Genomic DNA, 21,671 nt, shown 5'->3' with positions numbered 1-21,671 from the left:
CGCACCCCCGTTTGCCTTACTCAAATACCTCTCTCAGGCGTTGCAGCATCCCGACGCTGGAGAGGATTTGGTGGGGTCCCTGATCAAAGGGTCGGTGCGTGCTGGAGACCAGCAGGACGATCTGGCTCTGCGGCTGTTCCATCTGGATCACCAAAACTCCTGCTGTCCCAGCTATGGATTCTTTCACCAGGTGTGCAGGAAGCTGACTGACACAGAGTCAAGAGGGGTATTTCCTGTGTGTGCAGAGTGGGTGCTGGATCCACAGAGCTGGCATACCTGCAGTGCCAGTACCTGCTTTTATGCACCCCAAACCCTGGAACAGCAGCATTCCCCTGCATTCATTGGCTCTAGATTTTCTTGCCTTCATTTAAAGGCACAGTACCCATTTATTTTGCCACCCATGCTCTAGGGGCAACTGGCTTATGGGATCGTATTTTACTAGGCTAAGGACTAAAGGTTCGCACAAAAGTCAAGCAAATTTCTTCTTTGGCTTTATCAGGTGTTTGTGTTATCTCCTTGTTTAATGGATTTATAGACCTATGCTCCTCTGCTTTGCACTCATTTTGCAGATTTATGGAGTCATCTTTTTCTCACTTCTCACTGGAGCTTTGTTTCTTGGCTCCTGCTGGCTGTCTTGCAGAGAATAGGGTCTGTTGCACATACAACACTCTTACCACATACACCACTCTTACACTACCCAGACCAGAGTGCTGTAGCAAAACTAAATTTCACTACTTTTTATCTTCCTACTTTGAATCTATACTTCTGGTTGTAAAATTCTGTGTTGGTGTGGCCAAAACATCTTGTCTTATTTCTGCTTCTTTCTGTGCTTTTCCTAAAGAGTTCTGAGTTGTCTCACAAAGTATTTTCTCAGTTTGAAGCTCATTCCAGCTGCTGCTACCATTTCTTATTGCAGGATAATGCCATCTGTCTGTGATCTTCTTTTCTTCCCTGGCAAACTATTTAGGGATGATACAAAACTGTGAAGAGAAGCCAGTAAAGAGAAAGGTAGTATAGCAGAAGAGAACAGCAATGTTAGAAACAGGACTAAGTAATCCTGCATTTTCTTCTTCTACAATCAATGCATTAAAATATTGAATAAAGAGATTAGATATTTGAAAGGCATCTGCCTCAGGTCTCTTAGCTTTTTTAACAACAGCTACTATAAACTGCAGTAAGTAACATTTATGTCTGGGCTGGCAAGGTCTTTTCATGGTGTTGCTGACATTTTGCATGAAATCCTGACACTAAACTACACAGCTTAGCACCAAACACTAATAGGTGCTCTTATGAAAAACACCATGTTTTTCTCATTGTCAATGAAGAAGCCAAAAAGAAGGAGGACAAAAATTAAAATGAACTAAAAACAAACAAACAAAAACACAGGAAAAAAAAACAGGAAAGGGATGAAAATGGAGGGTAAGAAAACAGAAGGGAAGAAAATTAAATATAGGGCAGACAACAGCAATACTTCAAGGTACAAAGGGAGATGGGATGGAAATGGGAATGCACAAGACTAATAAATATAAAGCAGAAGATTGGCTTAACCAAAAATAAGAAAAAAAGGTGTCTCTGCCTAATACTGTTTACATTTTATTACCCTTTGCAAATGTTTATTGTTAAAGATTGTAGCTGAACTTCCTTACTGTGGTCATGATGTCACATGAAGCTAGAAATGCATAAAAGTTCACAAAAAGCCCCCAGAAGCTATAGGTCAGTTTTGAAACCATAACAATGGGGGCTGGAGTAATGGAGCAGTGAAGAGTCCTCAGGAACGGGATGCTATGTGAAGAGGCCCCAGGAACAGAATACTATAAATCCTTATTTAGTTGACAACCAATTTTTCAAAGAGGCTCAAGCAGAAACTGTAATAGAATATAAGTTTAAATAGTAACTTGATAGTTGATAGAATGAAAATATAACTTAGAATTATGTTAGATTACTGTAATACACAAAGACACCCCCCCCAGAAAATTTGTCTGTGTAAATGATAATATAATGAACTGGACCAAGATTTGCACATGTGCATTAGGAATTTTGTCATAGTCATCAGTAATTAAGCACAAGTGACTATTTGTCAGTGTTTGTATGACTCTTTCCTTGAAACCTTTCTGTATAAAAGACTGTACTTGTTTCCCGGAAGTTGTGCCAGTGCTGTATGAGTTACAAGAGTTGCTGTCCAGTGTACATGGAAAAATTGCTGGTTTATGCCAGAAAGTCAAGATGACCTGAAAAGATCAGTAAAGAAACAAAAAACAAGGACCCCAGCCAATAGGTCCTAAGGGGCCCATCTTAAATCAAGAAGGTAAACAAGATGATGAACTGCCTTGACTCAGAAATTATGTCCTCCGAGGAAAAGTAATTCTGGCAGTGGGAGATCATGACCATGGACTCAAGGCCCACTGACTCAAGAAACCCACTGACTCAAAAAGATGAGCAGTTATGCACATGCAGAACTAGTTCGCAAAGATGACGACAGTCAATTATGAATAAAAATGAGTATGTATTAGAGAGAAAGAGGGGCAAATCTGAAATGTATAAATATGCATGTGTTCCAAGCCAGCTTTGTGGAATTACTGCCTAGCACCCATATTTGTGCAAATAGACCAAATACCTTGGCTCTGGGCATGACACTGGCTTTGTACACCAGGTACAGAACCCTGTTTAAGGAACACCACCAGCTGTGTTGATGGAGATAAGAAACAGATGTATGGGTCTGTTTTTGGGAAAAGGAGAACAGCTTAACCTAAAGAACGTGGAATGCAATAAAGGGAAACTAAAACAATGAGATAAAAGGGAAGAGACTGATTATGATGCTGACATCTCAAGAGAAAGAAATAATTAACAATTTGCCCAGAGAGTTAGTGGGAATCAGAAGGGGGTTATGAAACAAGGTCTTGCCTTATTGTTGTAAAGTGTGAAATACGTAAAAATTTTCTATGAAAGGATGTTCTTTGATATTTGATATTTGTATATTTTCAAGCCTAATCAACACAAAAGAAGATTTAATCCATAAAACAGATAGCAGCTAACAAGCAAGCTCTAAGTGATGCCCAGGTGGTTAGAAAGACAAAGTACTTACTGGCCTCCTTAAAGTTTAGGACTTGACATGCTTGATCTCAGACATAGTGGGAAGTTAGCAAAGCTTGGGGAGAATGTACTACTGATAGTGGACACAAAGAATGAAGAGTTTACAGGCCACAAGAACATCTGGCAGAACTCCCAAGATAAGGAAGAAACTAATAAAGACAAATCAGCAACTGTACTGAAATTGGCTCTGACTGGCTAAAGGTAATTCTGACATGGGGAGATTGTGACCACCAACTCAGGAAACCCACTGACCCAAAAGAAGAGAAGGACTGAGCATATGGACTAATTATCATGAGAAGCAACATCCAAAGCACACTGGATTTTTGTTACCACTTATTTGTCAGCCTTTGTTAAAGGACACCTCTCACAGTACAAAATATATGACAGCTGAAGAGCCACACCATTATACATATTAAGAAATTAGGACAAGACGAAAAAAAAAATCTGTATTTTTTGTAACTGATGGTACTTGATTTAAGGAATCTTCTCCCTTTAGCTTTTGTTTATTCTTAAGAGGTAACATGAACCAGGATTCACAAGTAAAGAAATACTTCTGTGACAATACTAAACACACACGGGGGTATGGGGTAGAGGCATACTTTGTCCCTATCTTTTTTTCTTAAAGCCATTTGACTAATGCTGCTAGAACTTGTATTGCCCTCCATAGCTTACCTAACTACAGGAATGCTACTGCAATCAAGCTGCCTTTATTATGGTAAGGAATCAGTATCTCAGCATGATCTCACTCTGAATCACCCCTCACATCACAGCTCTTAATAGACTCCTGACTTGTGTGGATTACTAAGCAATTCCTGTAAAAATAATAGTGCTGGGAATATTATTTTATCATATTTTGTTCCAGTTGTGAAAAATAACTTTCTAGAGGACAATTACTCCTGGAAGGTGTGTCAACTCATGGTGCCAGGGATGAGCTTGCTCTGGAGTAGCTTTTCAGCAAATATTAATGAAAAGAATAAACTTTGGACTTTGGACAAACACATGTATCTCCGGAAACATAAATATATTAGACTGAGGCTTTTGCCCATTACTTTGGAAAGGAAAGTAACATTTCAACACCTTTTCAGTAGTGCCTAGGATCATTGTGTTTCCTGCTGCCTCTCATTCTAATATACACACCAATTAATAAGCCTTACAAGCCTGCATTGCTCAACTTTCACAACAGTTATTTATCTAATACGTCAATATGCAGGAATTCATAGAATTTAGCTCACCTGATGCTTTCTGTCTTCATTTGCCAACTATGACCAAATTTATTTTACTGCATAAAAATTTTGGCTTCTATTGCAGTGGTGCTGAAATAAAGTACCAAGAAAAGGTTAAAAATTCACTAAGTATTGTACAGGACAGGCAAAAGAACTTAAAAAAAGCAAAGCCATTGACTACAGCTTTAGGTAGCTACCCATATGGGAAATGACAACTTTTTAATGTTCCAAGTGTATAAAAACAAGCACCTGGCATACCAAGGGTGTGCTGGCTTTGAGGATCCACCACCCATCACTCCTCTCTGCACAGACATGAAATAAGTATCTCTACTCTGTGTGTGAATTGGCTTCTTGCATTGAACCCACAGATGGTAGAACACTAATTAATAAAAGAATTAGGTAACTTGCAGCCAACAGACCATTGATTTCCTTGTTTGCTAAAAAGTGTAAGTCACGTGAAGTTTTGAGAACTGCTGCGCTAACTGTGGATTTACCACCCAGAACCTATCTTTGCATAAATATGAAATAAACAAATACCTCAGCTCTGTGTGTGAGATTGGCCTACTGCACATTGGGTGACAAATCCCACTTTTAGGGACAACAGCTGGATTCACAATCTAGCTGAAAGTGAACCAGTCCCCAGTTTTGCAGCTGAAAAATGGACAACAATGGTTATTTTTATGATTGCCTTCTCATGTTCATACAACACAAATTCACCACAGTTCATAGCTGAACTCTCTTTTGAAATATACAGGTATTTACTATTATTTTAGACAATCCAATGCTATACTGCAAGTGTCTTTCCTTCAAAGTTTATGGTATCTGTCACTGCATGCTTCCTTCAGTCAGGGCCAGTTCCAGCACTAGGAAATGAAAGGATTGGTTTTCGTATTGCTCACAAAAAATTTAAGCAATTTTGATACCTGTCTTACTTTCCACAGCACACAAAATTTTCTTGCATAGTGTTTCTTTCCTAGTGGTTGGATTCCATTCACTTTGGCCTAGGTAGTGACTCACTCATAACCCGTTCTGTGGACAGTTCAGCTGAGCTGGCCTTTTGGAAACATTTCTCTCAAAGGCAAACAAAGTAAAACCAAAACCAATCATCTATTAATCAGAAGAAGTAATGAACAATCCTATTCTCTAAATAAATATGTGTTAATGTCTAAATGTAGTAGTGGGATCCTAAAATATTTAGGATAATTATCTGTTCCCTTTTCTGTTCCTTGCTTTTGAAGACATACTTAATCACATCACTCCCATTTGGCTTGGGTTCTGCTAGTCAAACTTGGTAATGGTGATTCATTTCTACAAAGTTCCCTCTTGAGATGGTAAAAGAGCATTGTTAGGCCAAAAACTTCAGAGCCAAGAGAAGTTACTGAGAGAACAGAAGGTCAACTGTCTGCAAAGCTACTTCTGTCATCAGGCAGCATGTTTTGAGATTTTCTGTCTGTCACCTTGGAGAGGTGTAAACACCAGTAAAACTAATGAAATCTGGGAGATTATTATAAAGATAGACCTGAATTTAGAACAGGAATTCTAATAAGAAAACTTAAGTCTGGAATGCAAAGATTGAGAAGAGTAAAAAAGGATCACCCTGCACCTGAACTAACTTTGATTGAAGTCTCAGGTTGCATGCTGATGGAATTGTAAAGGAATTAGGTTTCAAGTCCTCTGAAAACAAGGGATATAATGATACAATACAGAGAAGTGGACAAGACAGATCTGTGGAAATATGTTCTATATGGCAAAATGGAAATACCTTTGTTATTAGAGACTTTGAATTCTAGAAATGGAATTTTTATTGCAATTATCTGTGAAAAAAAAGAATAGGTATATTCTAAAATTATTAGCCAGATAGGACTGTCAGGGAAAACTTACACTAGTAAGTTAAAAATTCCTAGAGAAGTTCCTGGGCACTGAGACAATCGAGCATGGGAATGGTACACATCTATACTAGTAATGACCAAAACTGTGTGGCTGCATACAAATGACTTATTGGAAATTGTTCCTGGTGATATCTAGTCCCTCAAGATTTGAATCAAACTTTGCAGTTTTTTTGTTGTCAATCAGTAGTTATAGCTAGGCAGTTATGATTAAGCAACTGCAGTGTGAAACTTGTAGTCATGGCTAATCCTTTGTTTTAAGGAAAAGGAAACACAACCCCAAAATAAATGGGCTGTCTGGATGAGAGCCCCTGGAGTGAATTCAGCACTGAATTCAGGACTGAGCAGTAACTGGGGGAAAGGTAATCCTATCAGGGGAGACTGCAACCACCAACCCCCTGACTACCAAGTCAAAACAGATCCCCAAATGGACTGGAAGTATTGCACATGTGGAATAATTAGCTTGAGAAGCAAGAGATAGAACTGGCAAATAAGGTTCTGAGTACTAATTAATGAAAAAACTATGTCAACTGTAACCAATGAATGCTGATGCCTTTGTTTGCTAAAATGTGTAAATAGTGTAATGTTTTGATGATGGTGAGACAGACATTTGTGGGTTGCCCCCTAATTTCCTCCTTTGCACAGAATACAATAAAGAAATAGGAATGCTTCACCGTGGTGTGTGAAGGGCTGTCATACACCAGCCAGGTGATGAGCCTGTGCTTGGGACAACACCCATTAAATATTTGCAAGTGCTGTAGGTGGTGACTGTCAAAATCACGTCAAGAACGTATCACTCATTTCGAGCATAAATGATTGCATTCCTGTTTCCAGTTCAATTTAGTTTATTAGCATCCCAAAATCTCTGCATACAGAACAACTTAATGGTTTATTTAAGAAATGGAAATTAGTATTAAGTAAAAACTTCACCACTATTAGAGACAGAATGCAATTATTTTCTCGAACCAGCGACTTTTACTTCGAAACTGAGACGATCTGTTTTCCAATATTGCCTCCATTCATCATGGACTGGAAAGCAGCTTCAAGGGAAATAATGAAATAAGTTAGTGCCAAGCAAAACAAGCCAAGTAGCTTCTAAAAAAGAAACCAAAAATGGTAGAAGCAAATGTATTAAGCAGCTCCCCAAAAAGGAGAGATACTACTTTGGACCTAAACATATTTATCCTTAATGATGTGCTAAATTAAGAAGGGGATTAAAAAAAGCTAGCCTGTAAAACTGCTAATGATCTGTCATACATATAGCAAAGAGAGACAAGGCATGATTGGACAGCCCACAAATGCTGTGGGTTTCACAAACTTTTGCAAGAAAAAGTTTATAAATATTGTACAATAGTGTGAAAAGCTGGTGCAAAAGAATATACCTTTGAGTAAACAAAGTATGATAAGTATGATATACGACTGAGATATTTGACCAAGTTACTTCAAAATACATATGTATACCAGTAAGGAGAAATTAGCAATGACTAGAATAAACTGAAATCTGTAAGATTTAGTTATCACTTAGTTCTACTAGTTTTCAGTCTTGTGGGACTAAAGACTAAATCATACTCTTCCCTCTTACTTGAAAGGGAACCATTCTTACAACACGTCTTGGATCACATGGCTCATGTCACCAGACCCCCTTCATTTTTATATTTCCTTTGTTACAGATATTTTGAACAGGCTACAGGATATTCTGTTCTGTTAAAAAAAAATTAGTTTTTACTCTCTTTAGCAATATGCTTTGCCCTTTCTTGTGTGTACTTTTCACTTTTTTTTGTTAGCAAATCCAATAACAACCTCTGTTAGATACTAGTTTTTTAAAGTATAAGTTCAAGGATTTCAAAAAAAGCATTTCCTTACACACAAGTTCTAAGAAATAGGCAGCACTTTAAACCTCTAGGATCAGGATGACTATCACTGGCTGCTAAGGTAACAGTCTAAGAATAAACTCCCCTCAGTACTAAAACAACAACAACAATCTAAATTTATATTCAATGATTTTTTTTAATATGCAATAATTTTCTTACAGAACATTCTAACAATTTGTAAAAAAATATTTTATTATAACATAAAAACAATATTTTTGATAAAATAGAAAAATCTAAGTTGCCAAATGAAACAAAGAAGGATGTTAACCTCTAATGTCATTGTATTTTATCAGGTTATTATTCTTAGAAAATGATGTAAAGATCTTACCACCGATGTTTGCTAAGCCTTCTACCACGGTCTCTCTGACCTGTCAATGCAAACAAGCCCTTTCAGTTTTCCTCAAGCAAAAGTAGCATTTCACAATTCTTAGCAACACGGTAAGAAACTGCCATAGAAACTACCAAAATCTAAAGACTTCTCGCTCCAATAGACAGCGCTCTGTTTGGACCAGGTTCTTTCATCAAGAGAGGTGTGAATATTTTCTGATAAATTTGCATGTGATTTAATTCTTCAGTCAGATCTCTGCCCCTGCCAAAATTTAGTATCTTGGTATTTTCCCAGGAAGATTTACTGATTACTTGAAGAAACAAAAACTAATTCAGACAGACCTCACAGGCAAGGCACGTTTAAGCATATACCCATCACAAAGCAATAAACTGTGATTTTAAAGCTTGGAGCAAAATTTCAGACAAGATTCTCAAAAGCATTCAGGACATTTAACTAATCAGGTATTTGAAAGAACATATTTTTGAAAGTCTGAATCATTAAGTAAAAAAGCACTTGCACCCTATGCTGAAATAAAGAATACAGATATCAGCAGCATGTAATCAGAGAAGTCTGTCATACTGCAGTCAGACCACCCTCAGCAGGTACCTTTTAAAACAGTGCTATCTAATAAGCTTTCAATTATACTTACACATTTTTTAAAAAGTCTCTTCAATCCTGAGGCACAAGAAGAGAGCCAGAGACAAAGAAATTAGTCCTCTTGTAGTAGGAGATAATACTAAAGCCCATAGATAAAACCTAAAAGTTCTCACCTTCAGTTTACCCTCTTGGATCCACTGGCAGAGTTGTAATACACTAGCTTCTTGTTTGTCCATGTAGTTCAACACTAAGAATCTTTCCCTGTGAAAGAAAAGAATGAGCTTTGAGTTTAGAAACCTTGGTCAACGTACTTGAAAATCTTTACAAATCTTTTCAGGAAACAACCTTGTTGAAATGGAAAGGTTATGAGCATGAATTACAACGAAATGTAGCTCAGGGTTTTGCCAGCTTGTTGTGACAGCTTCCTGCAGTGGGAGCTTGACAGTAACATCAGTCTTAGACAGGTAATTCTGCTCAATTATCAGAAAGAGGAGAGTAATAAAAATCAAGTAGTATCACCAGAACAAGCAAATATCCATAAGATGTGAGCAAATTCCTTTGGTTCGTTGTTTTTTTTTTTTTTTTAATTGGTAGGGAGAAAAATTAGTGGACCTGGAACTAGATGATGAGAATAACTTAATTTTCAGGCTCCCCACAATTGTGCATATCCTGATGTCATGACTTTCTATAGCAATTGAGAAACTGAAATGATTATCAAAAATGATAGCTACTTGTAGGAACATGCTGACTAAATTCTCTACTGTGTTCTACTAAGCATGGTATATTTTACTATTTTTATCCATTTTTAGGAGGGCAGACAACAGTAACAGGGACAAGGAAAGATTTTAATTAGAAGAGATCGATTTATTTGCACAGAAATCAAGTCTCCAAAATGTCCTGCAATACAACGACTGAAAAGTCTCCTAAGAATCTCCTCCTAATCTCTGCCTTAGCTCCATCTGAATTCTAAGAGGAGATTCAGAAATTCCCAGAGTCAGAACATAATACAAATGTTTTATCCATATATATCTGTCACACCTACAGTTCCATTATCTCATAACTCCCCAAATACTAAAAATGTAATTTCAATAAAATCACTGCATCAGCTGCATCCTTACTTTAAAAAGAATTGATTTTCTCTCCGCCTAAATGACAACATTTTGAGAGAAGGCACTTTGCAAAATACCTGAGGAACAGAACTATAGCAACACCTTCCCTTGTACTAAGAATTTTCAGGGATTCCAGGATTAAATAAAGCAACCTCAATCAAAATGTAACAACTGACATCTACAATTCGATACAACAACATACAACATCCTTTCCCATTTTTTAACTGATAAAGACAAATGTAAGAGAAAGGATCTACTGATATCATGATTATAAATTTCCTTTTTAGGCACGGCAACACTCTCTTCTGATTATCAGTAGCTACTGCAGATTACAGACTACCTTCCAAACATCATGTGCATAATCTACCCAGAACCTGGTCACAAGTTCCGGAGGAGAAATGTACCTTGTGATGTTCCTTTCTTTCTGTATTTTTTCTATGTCAGGAGGCAGTGGAGGGGGATAAGGCACATCTTTGTTATACTGAGAAATCTGTCCACACAGGATGATATGGCTGTTCTGATTCATCTGTTTGGGACAGCACAAAGTGAGAAAAATTACATTCCTCGGTCTCAGAAACTAAATTTTTCAAAGATGCAATAGATGATACTGCAAAATTTTCACTAGCCACATTTCCTATGAAAGAGTGGGAGAATTGCATGCACTTCAATCTATGACAACATTCAAATACATAAATGCAAGGCAATAGTGGAAAAATAAATGCTATACAGCCTAGTGTAATTTAAAAAGACACAAAATAGAAGGAATATAGGAAATTGTTATCTTACTGTGGGCCCCCAGGATCAGCACCTGAAGTCAATCACTGAAGTGGAAAGCCTGCTCTGCTGTATTACAGGCTGGACTCCAGTATGAATTAATTGAAAGCCGGGCATACAGACATTGGAGAATGACTAGAATAAACCTGACAGCTGGAATAATCACCTGACTTATAACTGTATCACTGATGTCTCCACCAACATTGTCAAAGTAAACATCCACACCACCTGGGCAGAGTTCACGTAGCTGTTTTGCCACATCCTCCTTCTTGTAATTGATAGCAGCATCAAACCCCATTTCTTGGACCAAAATGGAGCACTTCTCATCTGTGCCAGCAATCCCCACCACTCTAGAGCAGCCCTCCAGACGGCCAATCTGCAGGCACACAGTTAAAAAACCAAAACAAACCAACCAACCAAAACCCCCAAACAATAAAAACAAGTTAAAGATCATTCATCTGCATAAAAGTACCAGTGGAAGAAAGGGAGTCTTAAGGGGTGTTACAGTTATTCCCCATCCCCCTAAACCCCAGGCAGCAAAAACTCCCATCTCATGTGACACAGCTGCCTCTTGTCACTCCCTCCTCACAACTACATACGGAGCAGGTACAATCAAAATTTGCCATCTTTTGAAACTCACTGACTGCAGGAGACTATGTTTGCAGAGTCACAAATGACTGCCAGTACTGGAGAACCAAATATAGTAGAAAACTACCATCTGCCAAGTAATGCCTTTTCCTGGTCTTAAAATCAAGAGTCAAACACGGTTAGAAGGGGAAAAGGGATTTTACCTTGGTATTTATTTTAAGGATCCTTAGGTGCACACGTCCAGGTCAAATGCACTGAAATGCACACCACAATGCACACCCCCAAAAGATCTGGTATAACACTATAGGTCTTACTAATTAGCATATCTATCCAAAATTCCCCAATGAGAGGCTTGAATAAGCCCCCCTCCCCAAGGAACCTTCCCCTGGACGGTTCTATCTTAGTTTACAGAATGTGTTCTGGCAAGGACCTTGGTCTCTCTTGGCACACTAACCCCTAACTACGAAGTTTCTAAAATGTTTAGTCTTCTAGCTGAACAAACAAGTCCAAGAATGTAACACTAAGAATACAGAAGTTGTTAAAAGGTATAACAGGGGTATAAAAGAAAAGGCAAAAATCTTCATGGCATCACAAGTACCATAACATAACTAATAAAAGGCAAATAGAAAATGAGACAATAACTTATTTAAATACAATCTTCATAGATTTGCTCATGCATTGTTTCTTCATAGCTTCTCTTTATTAGGTCTAAAGTTTGCTTGTGTATATGTATGAATACATCTAGAGAGATATTTGTAGATAAGCACATACACACTGCAAACAGGTTCCGCAAAGCGGAGGAGGATAAAAGGACTGTAAATCTCAAAACACAAAGGATGTCACGGAACACAGCACAAAGGGTTTACCATATTTTTTTACTATTTTCTAATAGAGAAGAAAAAGAAAGTCTCCAGTCAATAGAATGTTGGAATGGTAGGCTACCATATAAATGTATAATAAATACATGCATATATACCATCTATTTTACTTGTGCTAGCAACAAGTAATCACCACCATCAGTTTTCTCCTCTCCCTACCTCATGAAACTTGAGTTTCATATGTAAAGTCTTTCACAGTTAGAGTGTGTGCCAAACCTGTGAAACTAGCCCTTCCCATGGTGTTATACCTGCTCATGTTTACAATGATTTTATCTGTATGTTTAATAACCAGCATGTTTCAGAAGACAAAACTTGGTAACACAGTATGTCCTAAGCCTACACCTACCTGGCCGGCCAAAGAGCCACAGGCACCGGCTGCTCCACTCACCACCATGGTCTGATTTGCACCTGCAGTCACATGTCCTTTCTCCCTGATTCCCAACAGGGCCGTCAGTCCCGTGATGCCAGCTGCACCCAGAAAGTAGGAAAGGCGTCCATTTACAAGTTGTGGAACAAGCTAGGGAACAGAAACGCGTGGTGGAGGTCATTTGTTTCTAACGTTTTGCTCTTTGATTGCCTGAAGGCAGAAGACTAATTCAGGATATTTACCAGGCAAGGTACAATTGGTAGGGATGGGCTATCTCTAGCTCCAGTCTAATAACAAGTTTGTACAAAAATGTTAAGTCTCTGTGGTTTTAGAAAATGTTTTCAAACAAAGTAACTGACAAAAACTTAAATTATGGAAGCATTAAAAAGCAGTTGGGAGATAAGAAGTTTCCAGCAATGGTGAACTATTCCTATGCTAGCATAAAGGATATAAATGCATTATTTTACCAAATATAGTGATTGCAGATTAGTGGCAGAGAGTCCTAAAGGAAGGAGTTTATTGGGAAGTATAAATTCTCAAACTGCAGTAAATTTCTGTTACAAGAGAACAATCAACATCGTATCCCCAATGCACTGAAACCTCTCCACTTTCAACTTAATATTGAATACCCTTTCTTATGTGGATGTAAAACCTCACATAGAAGCTTTTACTAACATAAGTTAGTAAAATAAATATACCTAAAACCTTTTATATCTTACAATTACACTCTCATGAAGAAGGAGTTCTATTAGAATTAAAATAATTAAGAGAATTAACTAACTGAAGCAGCTTCAGGGCAATTTATTGATAAAAGCAACAATTTAAATAATACTGGCCTGTCTGTTAACCAGCAAAAGCATTTACATTTTTGTTACGGAAAAAAAAATTGATACAAATTTTGGCACCTATGGGTTGCTCTGCTTTTTGAGAACTGATTGTTTCAATAGGTATGCTTGTTTTTCACTAAAAATATTGTCATTAGCTGCTATTTACAAGTTGTGGAACAAGCTATTTAGGGGCGGAAAAAAGGTTTCGGGGAAAAAACAGTCACAACCTGGGATTTGCATTTGTATTACCTTTTGTAGCAAGCTTCCATCCAGAATTGCCACTGTCTGCCAGGGCCAAGTGAAGGAAGTTACAAAGTCTCCTTTAGCAAGGTTATCGTGCTTGCTCTCCTCCACAACCCCGATGCCCCCACCATCAGCAACTTCAGACAGCTGCCAGGGCTGCAGGTAATCTGAGCCCGTGTCCTCGTTCATTCGGCAGCGCTGAAAAACAAGGCTTTATTGAAAGGCTCTGGTGGAACACCACTTGTTTATCAATTCAAATTGAGTGAGGGATGAGATGTGTTTAAAACTGCAAACACAAAGGGCTACTCAAAAATCTCTGAATAAGCCCCAAGTGTTCATAATCTTTTCTTAGATCCTTCTTTCCCCTTGTTTGCTCAGTACAGAAGGAGAATGGACCATCCTGATCTCCTCCAGCACTGTTACCAAAGCCAACACATTCTACAGAAGTTGGCTCAAAGGCACCAGTGCAATTGATAATGGCAAGCTTGGGTCTGATGAGAATCCTACAAATGCCATTCCTTAACGGAAGGAATCCTAGAAATGCAGGATAAAAAAACCACCCAAAAGTCATTTAGTCCATGCCTGTGCACTGAAGAGCAGTCAAATATATGCAGACCATCCCTGACAGACATCTGTTTAATGAAACATCTTGAAATGTGATGTATTTTCTTTGCAGCTTCTCCTGTAGCTACAGCTAGTATTTCAGGATTCTTAAGCTTTTCCTTAATTACCAAACTAAATGTACTTTCCTGAAATGTAGACTGTTTCTTTTCTGCTATCGCCATCTATGGAGGGAATAAATGATTGGAATTCTCTTTATAACAAACTTTTACAGACTCTGTCTGGTTCTTCTACTTTCACTTCCATTTCAACCCACAATTCTTCCAACCACATGATTTCTGTAATTGTGCATGACTGGGGGAAAAAAAAATATAAAAAAGGCCAAGTTCAGAAAAAGCTGATACAAACAAATCTGTAATGGCAGACCAGAGCTCATGGTCTTTTCCTGGTCCTATAAAGTCATACTCCTACATATATCCCAGGCATATTAATGCCAAATTCTTTCCCAGTATAACTCCATCAGAATGAATACAATTACTAAGTTATACTAGACATATTTGTTCTGTAATTGGTAGCTTTGGTGTTAAACATCATGACAGGTGCAGAATTGAAGGTACTTTAAAAAACAAATTCTGGCTTAGCTCTAAGTTCAGCACCTACCATGTAGGGGTCCACTGAGAGGTAGAGAGTTTTAACACGCACTTGTCCTGCTTGGACTGTATCTGCTATTGTACTTTGCTCCAGTCGGAAGTTTTCAGCCACTGGCACTCCATTCTTACCTAGAGTTATTTTAAAATTAAACAAATAAATGAATCAATATAGAGCTTCCCTTAATCAGTGAGGGAAGGCCTTTTTTTAAGGTAGTCCTTTTTAGAATAAATTAGGTTATATGTTTACTCAGGTATAAAACTACCAACCAACTACTCTCACTTTTCTGCCTCTTCTGACTCAAGTGAGACTGAGGGAATACAGACCAGAGCCACTGCACATGCACCTGCTGCAAGGGCATCCCTTCACAGAGACTTCCTAACATTAAAGCTTCCCAAAAAGACCCATAAAACTGTGGTAAGAACCCCAGAACTGGAGGCTTCATCCTCAGGTTGGTACCACATGCAGCAGATCAATCAGACAACTGGAACCACTAACACTGAGACAGCCAGACAGCCTTGCATATTTTAACTGCAGAGTGACTGCACAACTACAGCAGGCTCCTGCTGTAACATTTGAAAGACTTAATTGCAGGTCACACAATAGTTCTTAACTCTTAAAACTGTTTTAGCATTAAGCAGCATACAATACTTCCTCCAAAACTTAAAGTCTTCTATACCAGAAGATTTATGAACTCACTACTCAAAATACTGTGCTGATATCCATAACAAGGCAAATGTGTAAGCAAGAAAGTAAACAAAAGCTCAACAGCGTAAATTTAAAAAACAAACCCTTTGAAACATGAGAGGAATAAAAGATTCAATATTTACTACAAAGAAACAAAAATTAATAGTAACAAAATATTGTAGACATCTCTTATAATGCAAAAAGAATAAATGTGAGAACTAAAAAGTCATGTTCAATAATCTTTCTTCACTTTCATCTCCTAGAGTTTTCTCATATATTATGTGTTAATCCTTTTTTCTCACCCAACAGTTTAGAAATCTGTATATACAGACTAAACAAATGCAGTTTGAATATATGTTATTTAATAATAGAAAGGTATTTATAATAATAAAGTTTACTTATATTAATAAACGTAAACAAATTTAATATAAATGTATTTATGTTAATGGAAATGAATACATATATATATATAAATAAATGCACTTTAAATAAACTTTATTGCTGCATGCAATATTAAGATACATAAAAGTCAGTATCTCAAGTTAGTTTCTGTTTCTACCCTCAGCATTTTGGAGCATTAGGCAATCAGAACAAACACCTTGTTTCTTTAGTGGAGAGAAATACATACCAGGCCGTGAATTCAGCACTACTCTTTGTATAATCATCTCTGCTTTTGCAGCAATTTCACACTGGATTTCTACAAAAGAAAATGTTGTTTGAAGGCCCGAAACATAAATGTTCTTGAAAAAAGAATATGGGGCAAAGTACTCAGTAATCTGGAAACTGGGGATGGAATACGGACCTCACCAACTTCAGTGTCCATGCCCAAGGAAGATATAAAGGATCATATAAACCAACCTCAAGCATAAAATAAACAAATGTGTGAACAAGGAGTTTCCCTGTTTATCTTATTGAAGCCCTGATTTTATACAATGTCACAGCTGCACCTACTGGAAAGATGGAAAATTGTAATGTACCATGCTCCCTCTAAGACCATCACCATCCGCTACCAGGCAGCGGGAGACGTGTTTGATTTGCTTTCCTGCGCTGAGAACACCCTGTTCCCACCTAAAAGACACAGAGGCAATTATCCACACAAAGTCAGGTGCCACTCAATAAAAGGCAGCCAGGCACACCAGAATAGCAGTGTGCAGGTACATGAAAAAAGACATTGCTGTGTAAGATGTTTGGTAAGAAAAAGCAATTCTTTCCATTAGCCTCTCTAATAGAGATGAGAAAGAATGAGATCACCACTTAATCTCTTCTACATAAAAATTTCTCATTGAATTTCAACATTTTAAAAGAGGATTGTAAAACTGTGATTTTGCACCTGTGAGACTCAAACTTATTAAGAGGAAGTTAACCTGATAAAAAAGCCCCATGATCTTACATGCTTTCAGATCTAATACAAAATAAAGATGTTACTACTGTTTTCAGCTGACAGCCATAAATAACCAACCTCCACATGAACAAAGGACATTAAGGAATGAAACATGATAGCTGACATCTTTGCCATAAGAAACAGCTTTGACAAGAACAGCAAATTGGAGCAAATCTAAAAGATGAGCCTAGAAAGAGTACATCATCACCACTTATCCAACATCTTTATTCTTTGAACACTGCAAAATACAGAACCTTGTCTGTACTGCTACAGTGCTTACGTAACAGCACTCACAAACCATCAAGAACTATAGCCTGGAATGCTGAAAAACATAATTTAAAAGTTATTAGGAGAAAAGGTGCACATCCCTTGCCATCCCTCCCCTCTAAGACACACAGCTGATTCAAAACACAAGTCTCTTGTTAAAGAAACACATCAAGGTTTAACATTTTATTATGTTTGCACTTGAAAAGCTACTTACTTGCAAAAAGTTATTCCAAAGTTATTTTCTTTCCAGTATTTCAACACCTAAGGATGCTACAAGATAAGCCACAAGGAATGAATCTCAAATGTGTCTTTACAGCATCACATAATTGAAAAATAAGTGACCTGTAGAGTTCTTTGGACAAAACAATGTAGAACAACAGTCTAAAACTGGAAAAAGGAAAAAAAAACCCCACACTTCGATGAAATTACTAGTTACTGTTTATAAACAAAAATGAGCATTGAAAATTAAGGACTTTACAATTAAAAATCAAAACAAGAATCCATCTTTATACCCACACAGCTGATACGATCTCTAGAACATAAATAATGTAAAATCCTAACAGGAAGGATAGCCTAAAATAAACTTTGGCAGATGTTAGGTTCAACACCGTACTCAGCTATAGACTTCCTGTGTGATCATGGGCACATCACTCTGTATTTGTTTTACAGAATATTTTTCAGAACAAAACTCCAAATTCTTCCTGATAACATCTGCCCAATAAAATTACATCTAAGTAGTACAGTTGTTATCCCCAGAGCAATTGTTTTAGCATCTGAGAATTTCTGCTAATACAATGAGCATTTTATAAACTGTCAGATGTGCCCAGTGCAGTTTAAAAGGACAAGCCTACTCTAGTAAATGATTTGCACACACTCACAACTTGGTCGAAATTTATAACCACGAATCAAACTGCTCTGTGCAGAAATAATGAGTTAAGAATGCAGTGAATATAAACCAACAGCATCTGGCAGCTCACATGAAATCTGGGCAAATCACTCCTCAATATGTACTATCCATATCCATGGCTGAGGGTTTGATCCTCTGTTTACAAACAACACAGAGCAGGCAGAATTGCTGTACAGTCAAAACTGCTGACTCAATTTTTGTTAGCCTGAAACTAAATATGTGTATTATGCAAACACAAAAACCCAATCTGAACAAGAGAGGATGAAGATAATTTTTATTGTGACTAACATACTCCTGAAATATCTGCTTTCTATGATTGTACAGAGGAAAAAAAACCCAGTTTTATAAAGAAAAAAAAAATCAAAGTTATTAACATACTAAAAGGAAGACAAAGCAACACAGAGCAGCATAGAAAGATGTGAGTAGAAAAATTATCCAGTGTAAGTTTAGACTACTTCTTTGAATGCCTGACATTTTGAAGGAACAAAACCACTGTTTATTTCCCAGTTTGCTTTCACAGCTTTTGTTTGAGGAGCCTGTGTACTGATTCAATTTGAAGATCTTCCAAATACTGTCAGTGGGTGGACAAAAAGTGAAACTGGCAACTGAATTGTCACTCATTCTATGACAGCTGCGACAACAAATACAACACTGCAGATGGACATTTACTTCTAAATAGGACTGCACCTACAGTGGAAGTCAGCAACACCATTACACAAGCAAATGGGGTCACAGTAACACCATACCAACATTAAGAATCAAACTTTCCTCACATTACAAACAGAACTGACTAAAGGAAATAAGTAGAGGCACCATATTTTAGCACTGTAAAGTGAGGAAAGCTTTTGGGAAAAGAGAACCAATTTTTTTTTTTTAAGTGAAAGAAAGGGGATTTGTATCATATAAGCAATTCCTTTCAATACGTGCATAGAGCCAGTGTGCAGGATGTTTTGGACTATTTTTTTTTAAAGACAACACAAAGCAACACATATTGTTACTTTTTAGCTTTTCCAAACAAAAATAATCTGAGTTGGTTTTACTCTTTAAATCAAATAGAGTAAAAATTCCAAGTTTTAACATCATTGTTCTATGCCAATCACCTTATCTACCCTATGAGTACATCAGGAGGATTAGGCAGCACAACAGCAGCATCTTAGGGAGTCTCAAGTATGTTTTAGCCCAGTTTTACTCTTACCTCTTTCTCCCCTTGCCTTTCTTCCCCCATTTTTTCAGAGACACATGACAACTCCTTTTAAAAACGTTAAATAAATTCCTCAGTGCTAAAATGCTTCAGTTTGTTTGCCCTGGGCTTGGTTCCCAGAACTTCTTGTTTCTGAGACTGCCCGTAAGGCGGTCTTCAGTTGCATACACTCTTGCCAAAATGAGTCACCTGCTTCCAAGTCATTAAAGCCCATGCCAGATGCAGTCTAGTTAAAAAAAAAAAGGAACAGCAGGTAGTACTGTATCAGGCCCAGGCAGCAAGGAGGAAAAAGTAGGCAATCTAAACAGAGAACAAGATTTGGGAGCCTTCTGAAACTGTGATGTCAAAATGGCTGGAGCAAGGATCCTCAAAGGAAACTCAAGGAAAGAAACTTCAAGACTGACTCTGAACGAGGAACATGCAGGAAAGAAAGATGGGAAGAACTGGGACTAGGAATCAGTAAGAACAGAGAAACATGGCAAGAATAGCAACTTAATGGCCAGTAAAGCAGGGGAGAGTGAAACAAAATGGGGAAAGAGAACTGAAGAAACTGGGAACAATGAATAAGACAAACAAGCAAACTGAGATGGGAATAACTGGTGAAAAAAAGAAAGAAGAAACAACTGTAACTGGCAAGGTGATGGAAATGGAAAAGCAAATGTAAGGGATTAAGCACCAAAGTTTCCACCAGCTCCACTAAGGAGCTCTACATTTGATTAATATTAGTTAATGGCAAGCCAGAATCAATATTGACTGTCATGAATGGAGAAAAACACATGCCATAAAAAGCCAAGCACTTTCATGAACGGAACCAATAAATTTAGATTTCCTAATGTTCCATGTCTCATCACTGAATTCTCTGATGAGAAGTTCCTCCCATAGCATTTTCTTCATGTGGATTTTCTGACACACTATAAGAGTCGAAGGAAGGCTTCAGTCTTTCCTCCAAAGCAGAAGCAGATGAAAAAGACAGTGACAATAGTTGTAGGATCTTGATCCAGCCATCTCTTTCTTTATATTCCTAAGAAGCCTAGTATCTTTCAGCTTTTTATCAGATTTTCCTGACCTATGGAGCAAAAGTTCCAGTTGGTAAACACATTCGTATCTACATACAATAGAACTGTATAAATGTTACTTTTTCAGATTTAGGTGCCAAAAAATTATCTAAAAACTTTCAAGTACCACATCTTGGACTTTTTATCTTTTTTTAATAAATAGTTGCATTGATGGAAATTGTTTAAAATACCGTATTGGTATTTTAAGGACTACTTCTTCTTAGCATAATTTCACATAAGGAGTACAGATTGCTCCCAGGAGGGCAGGAGCATCACCCGATGGGGTTTTTGAGAAGCCTATGATGCAGTTTGCAGGCTCCCACGTGAGACCCATCTCAGAGAGCCTACTGACTACCCACTTTCCCAGGTATGCCCAAAGACCAAGTTAGAAAGCAGTGCTGCCAAAGGTGGAAGAGCCTCTGGGGAGAGCCTTGCAGACGGGTCGTTAGCAGTTTCGGAAGCCGCAGACAGAACAGCCCAGGAGAGAGAACCCCAGAGAGGCAGAGGCAGCGCAGGGCGTTCAGTGCTACAGGCTAGTCCGGGGCTGCAGTGGGCTCCGCTCCTCTCCTCCGGGATGCCTCCACCGCCCCGCGACGCGTTTCGATCGGGGGCTCAGTAAAGCTCAATTCGAGCTCCCGTTCCAGGGATCGGGCAATGGCAACAGCCTCTTCCAACCCCTTCCGCACCTGCGGCCCCGCCTGCCCTGCAGCGAGGAAGCGCTAATCCCTGAGGATACGACTCCTGGGAAGGAGAGTACCGGCTCTTCCAAGCACCCCCCGGCCCAGGCCGAGCCCCGGCTGCCCCCCGGCACCGCTGCGTCCCCTCAGACCGCGAAGCCCCCGCTCACCTCGAGCCGGCCCCGCACTCCCCAGAGAACACTCAACCCCGCCCCGGCCCCGCGCGCACGCGCGCGGACCTTAAACAGGGAAACGCTGGGGAGACCCGCCCTTAAAGCGGCGATGCCCCGAGCCCGGCCGCGGTGGCCTGAGGCGAAGCGCGGGTGGGGCGATGGCGGAGCAGTCCTTGAATCGCATAATTACACAGAGTTGGAATTACGGTTGGAAAAGGCCTCCAAGAGCATCGAGCCAACCTTTCACTGAACACCACGTTGTCAACTAGACATGGCACTAAGTGCCGCATACGGTTTCTTGAACACCTCCAGGGAATGGCAACTCCACACCTT

The 21,671-nt window shown here is 38.6% G+C and overlaps 1 protein-coding gene across 8 annotated transcripts; it reads right to left on the bottom strand.

The window, feature by feature from the left end:
* Window positions 1-557: 557 nt before the first annotated feature.
* Window positions 558-21,379, bottom strand: PTGR2 (prostaglandin reductase 2). 8 transcript variants are annotated; one of them, XM_032110717.1, is made up of 13 exons: window positions 19,428-21,259; window positions 16,655-16,745; window positions 16,306-16,374; window positions 15,003-15,121; window positions 14,619-14,696; window positions 13,788-13,979; window positions 12,691-12,861; window positions 11,045-11,254; window positions 10,509-10,630; window positions 9,169-9,256; window positions 8,399-8,438; window positions 4,323-7,239; window positions 558-980 (listed from the first exon to the last, which is right to left on the bottom strand). In XM_032110717.1, exons 3-12 carry the CDS (start codon window positions 16,340-16,342, stop codon window positions 7,175-7,177), a joined length of 1,122 nt encoding a protein of 373 aa, XP_031966608.1. In that variant the 5' UTR covers window positions 16,343-16,374; window positions 16,655-16,745; window positions 19,428-21,259; the 3' UTR covers window positions 558-980; window positions 4,323-7,174. The 8 variants fall into 8 exon arrangements, with proteins under 8 accessions (XP_031966608.1, XP_031966609.1, XP_031966607.1 ...); XM_032110718.1 differs by lacking the exons at window positions 16,655-16,745; window positions 19,428-21,259 and adding an exon at window positions 21,336-21,375; XM_032110716.1 differs by lacking the exon at window positions 16,655-16,745.
* Between the last annotated feature and the right edge of the window lie 292 nt (window positions 21,380-21,671).

This window comes from Corvus moneduloides, chromosome 6 (assembly GCF_009650955.1).
Source record: "Corvus moneduloides isolate bCorMon1 chromosome 6, bCorMon1.pri, whole genome shotgun sequence".
Taxonomy (NCBI): Eukaryota; Metazoa; Chordata; class Aves; order Passeriformes; family Corvidae; genus Corvus; species Corvus moneduloides.
The sequence above is the reverse complement of the archived record's forward strand: the minus strand, read 5'-3'. Positions and strand labels throughout refer to the sequence as shown.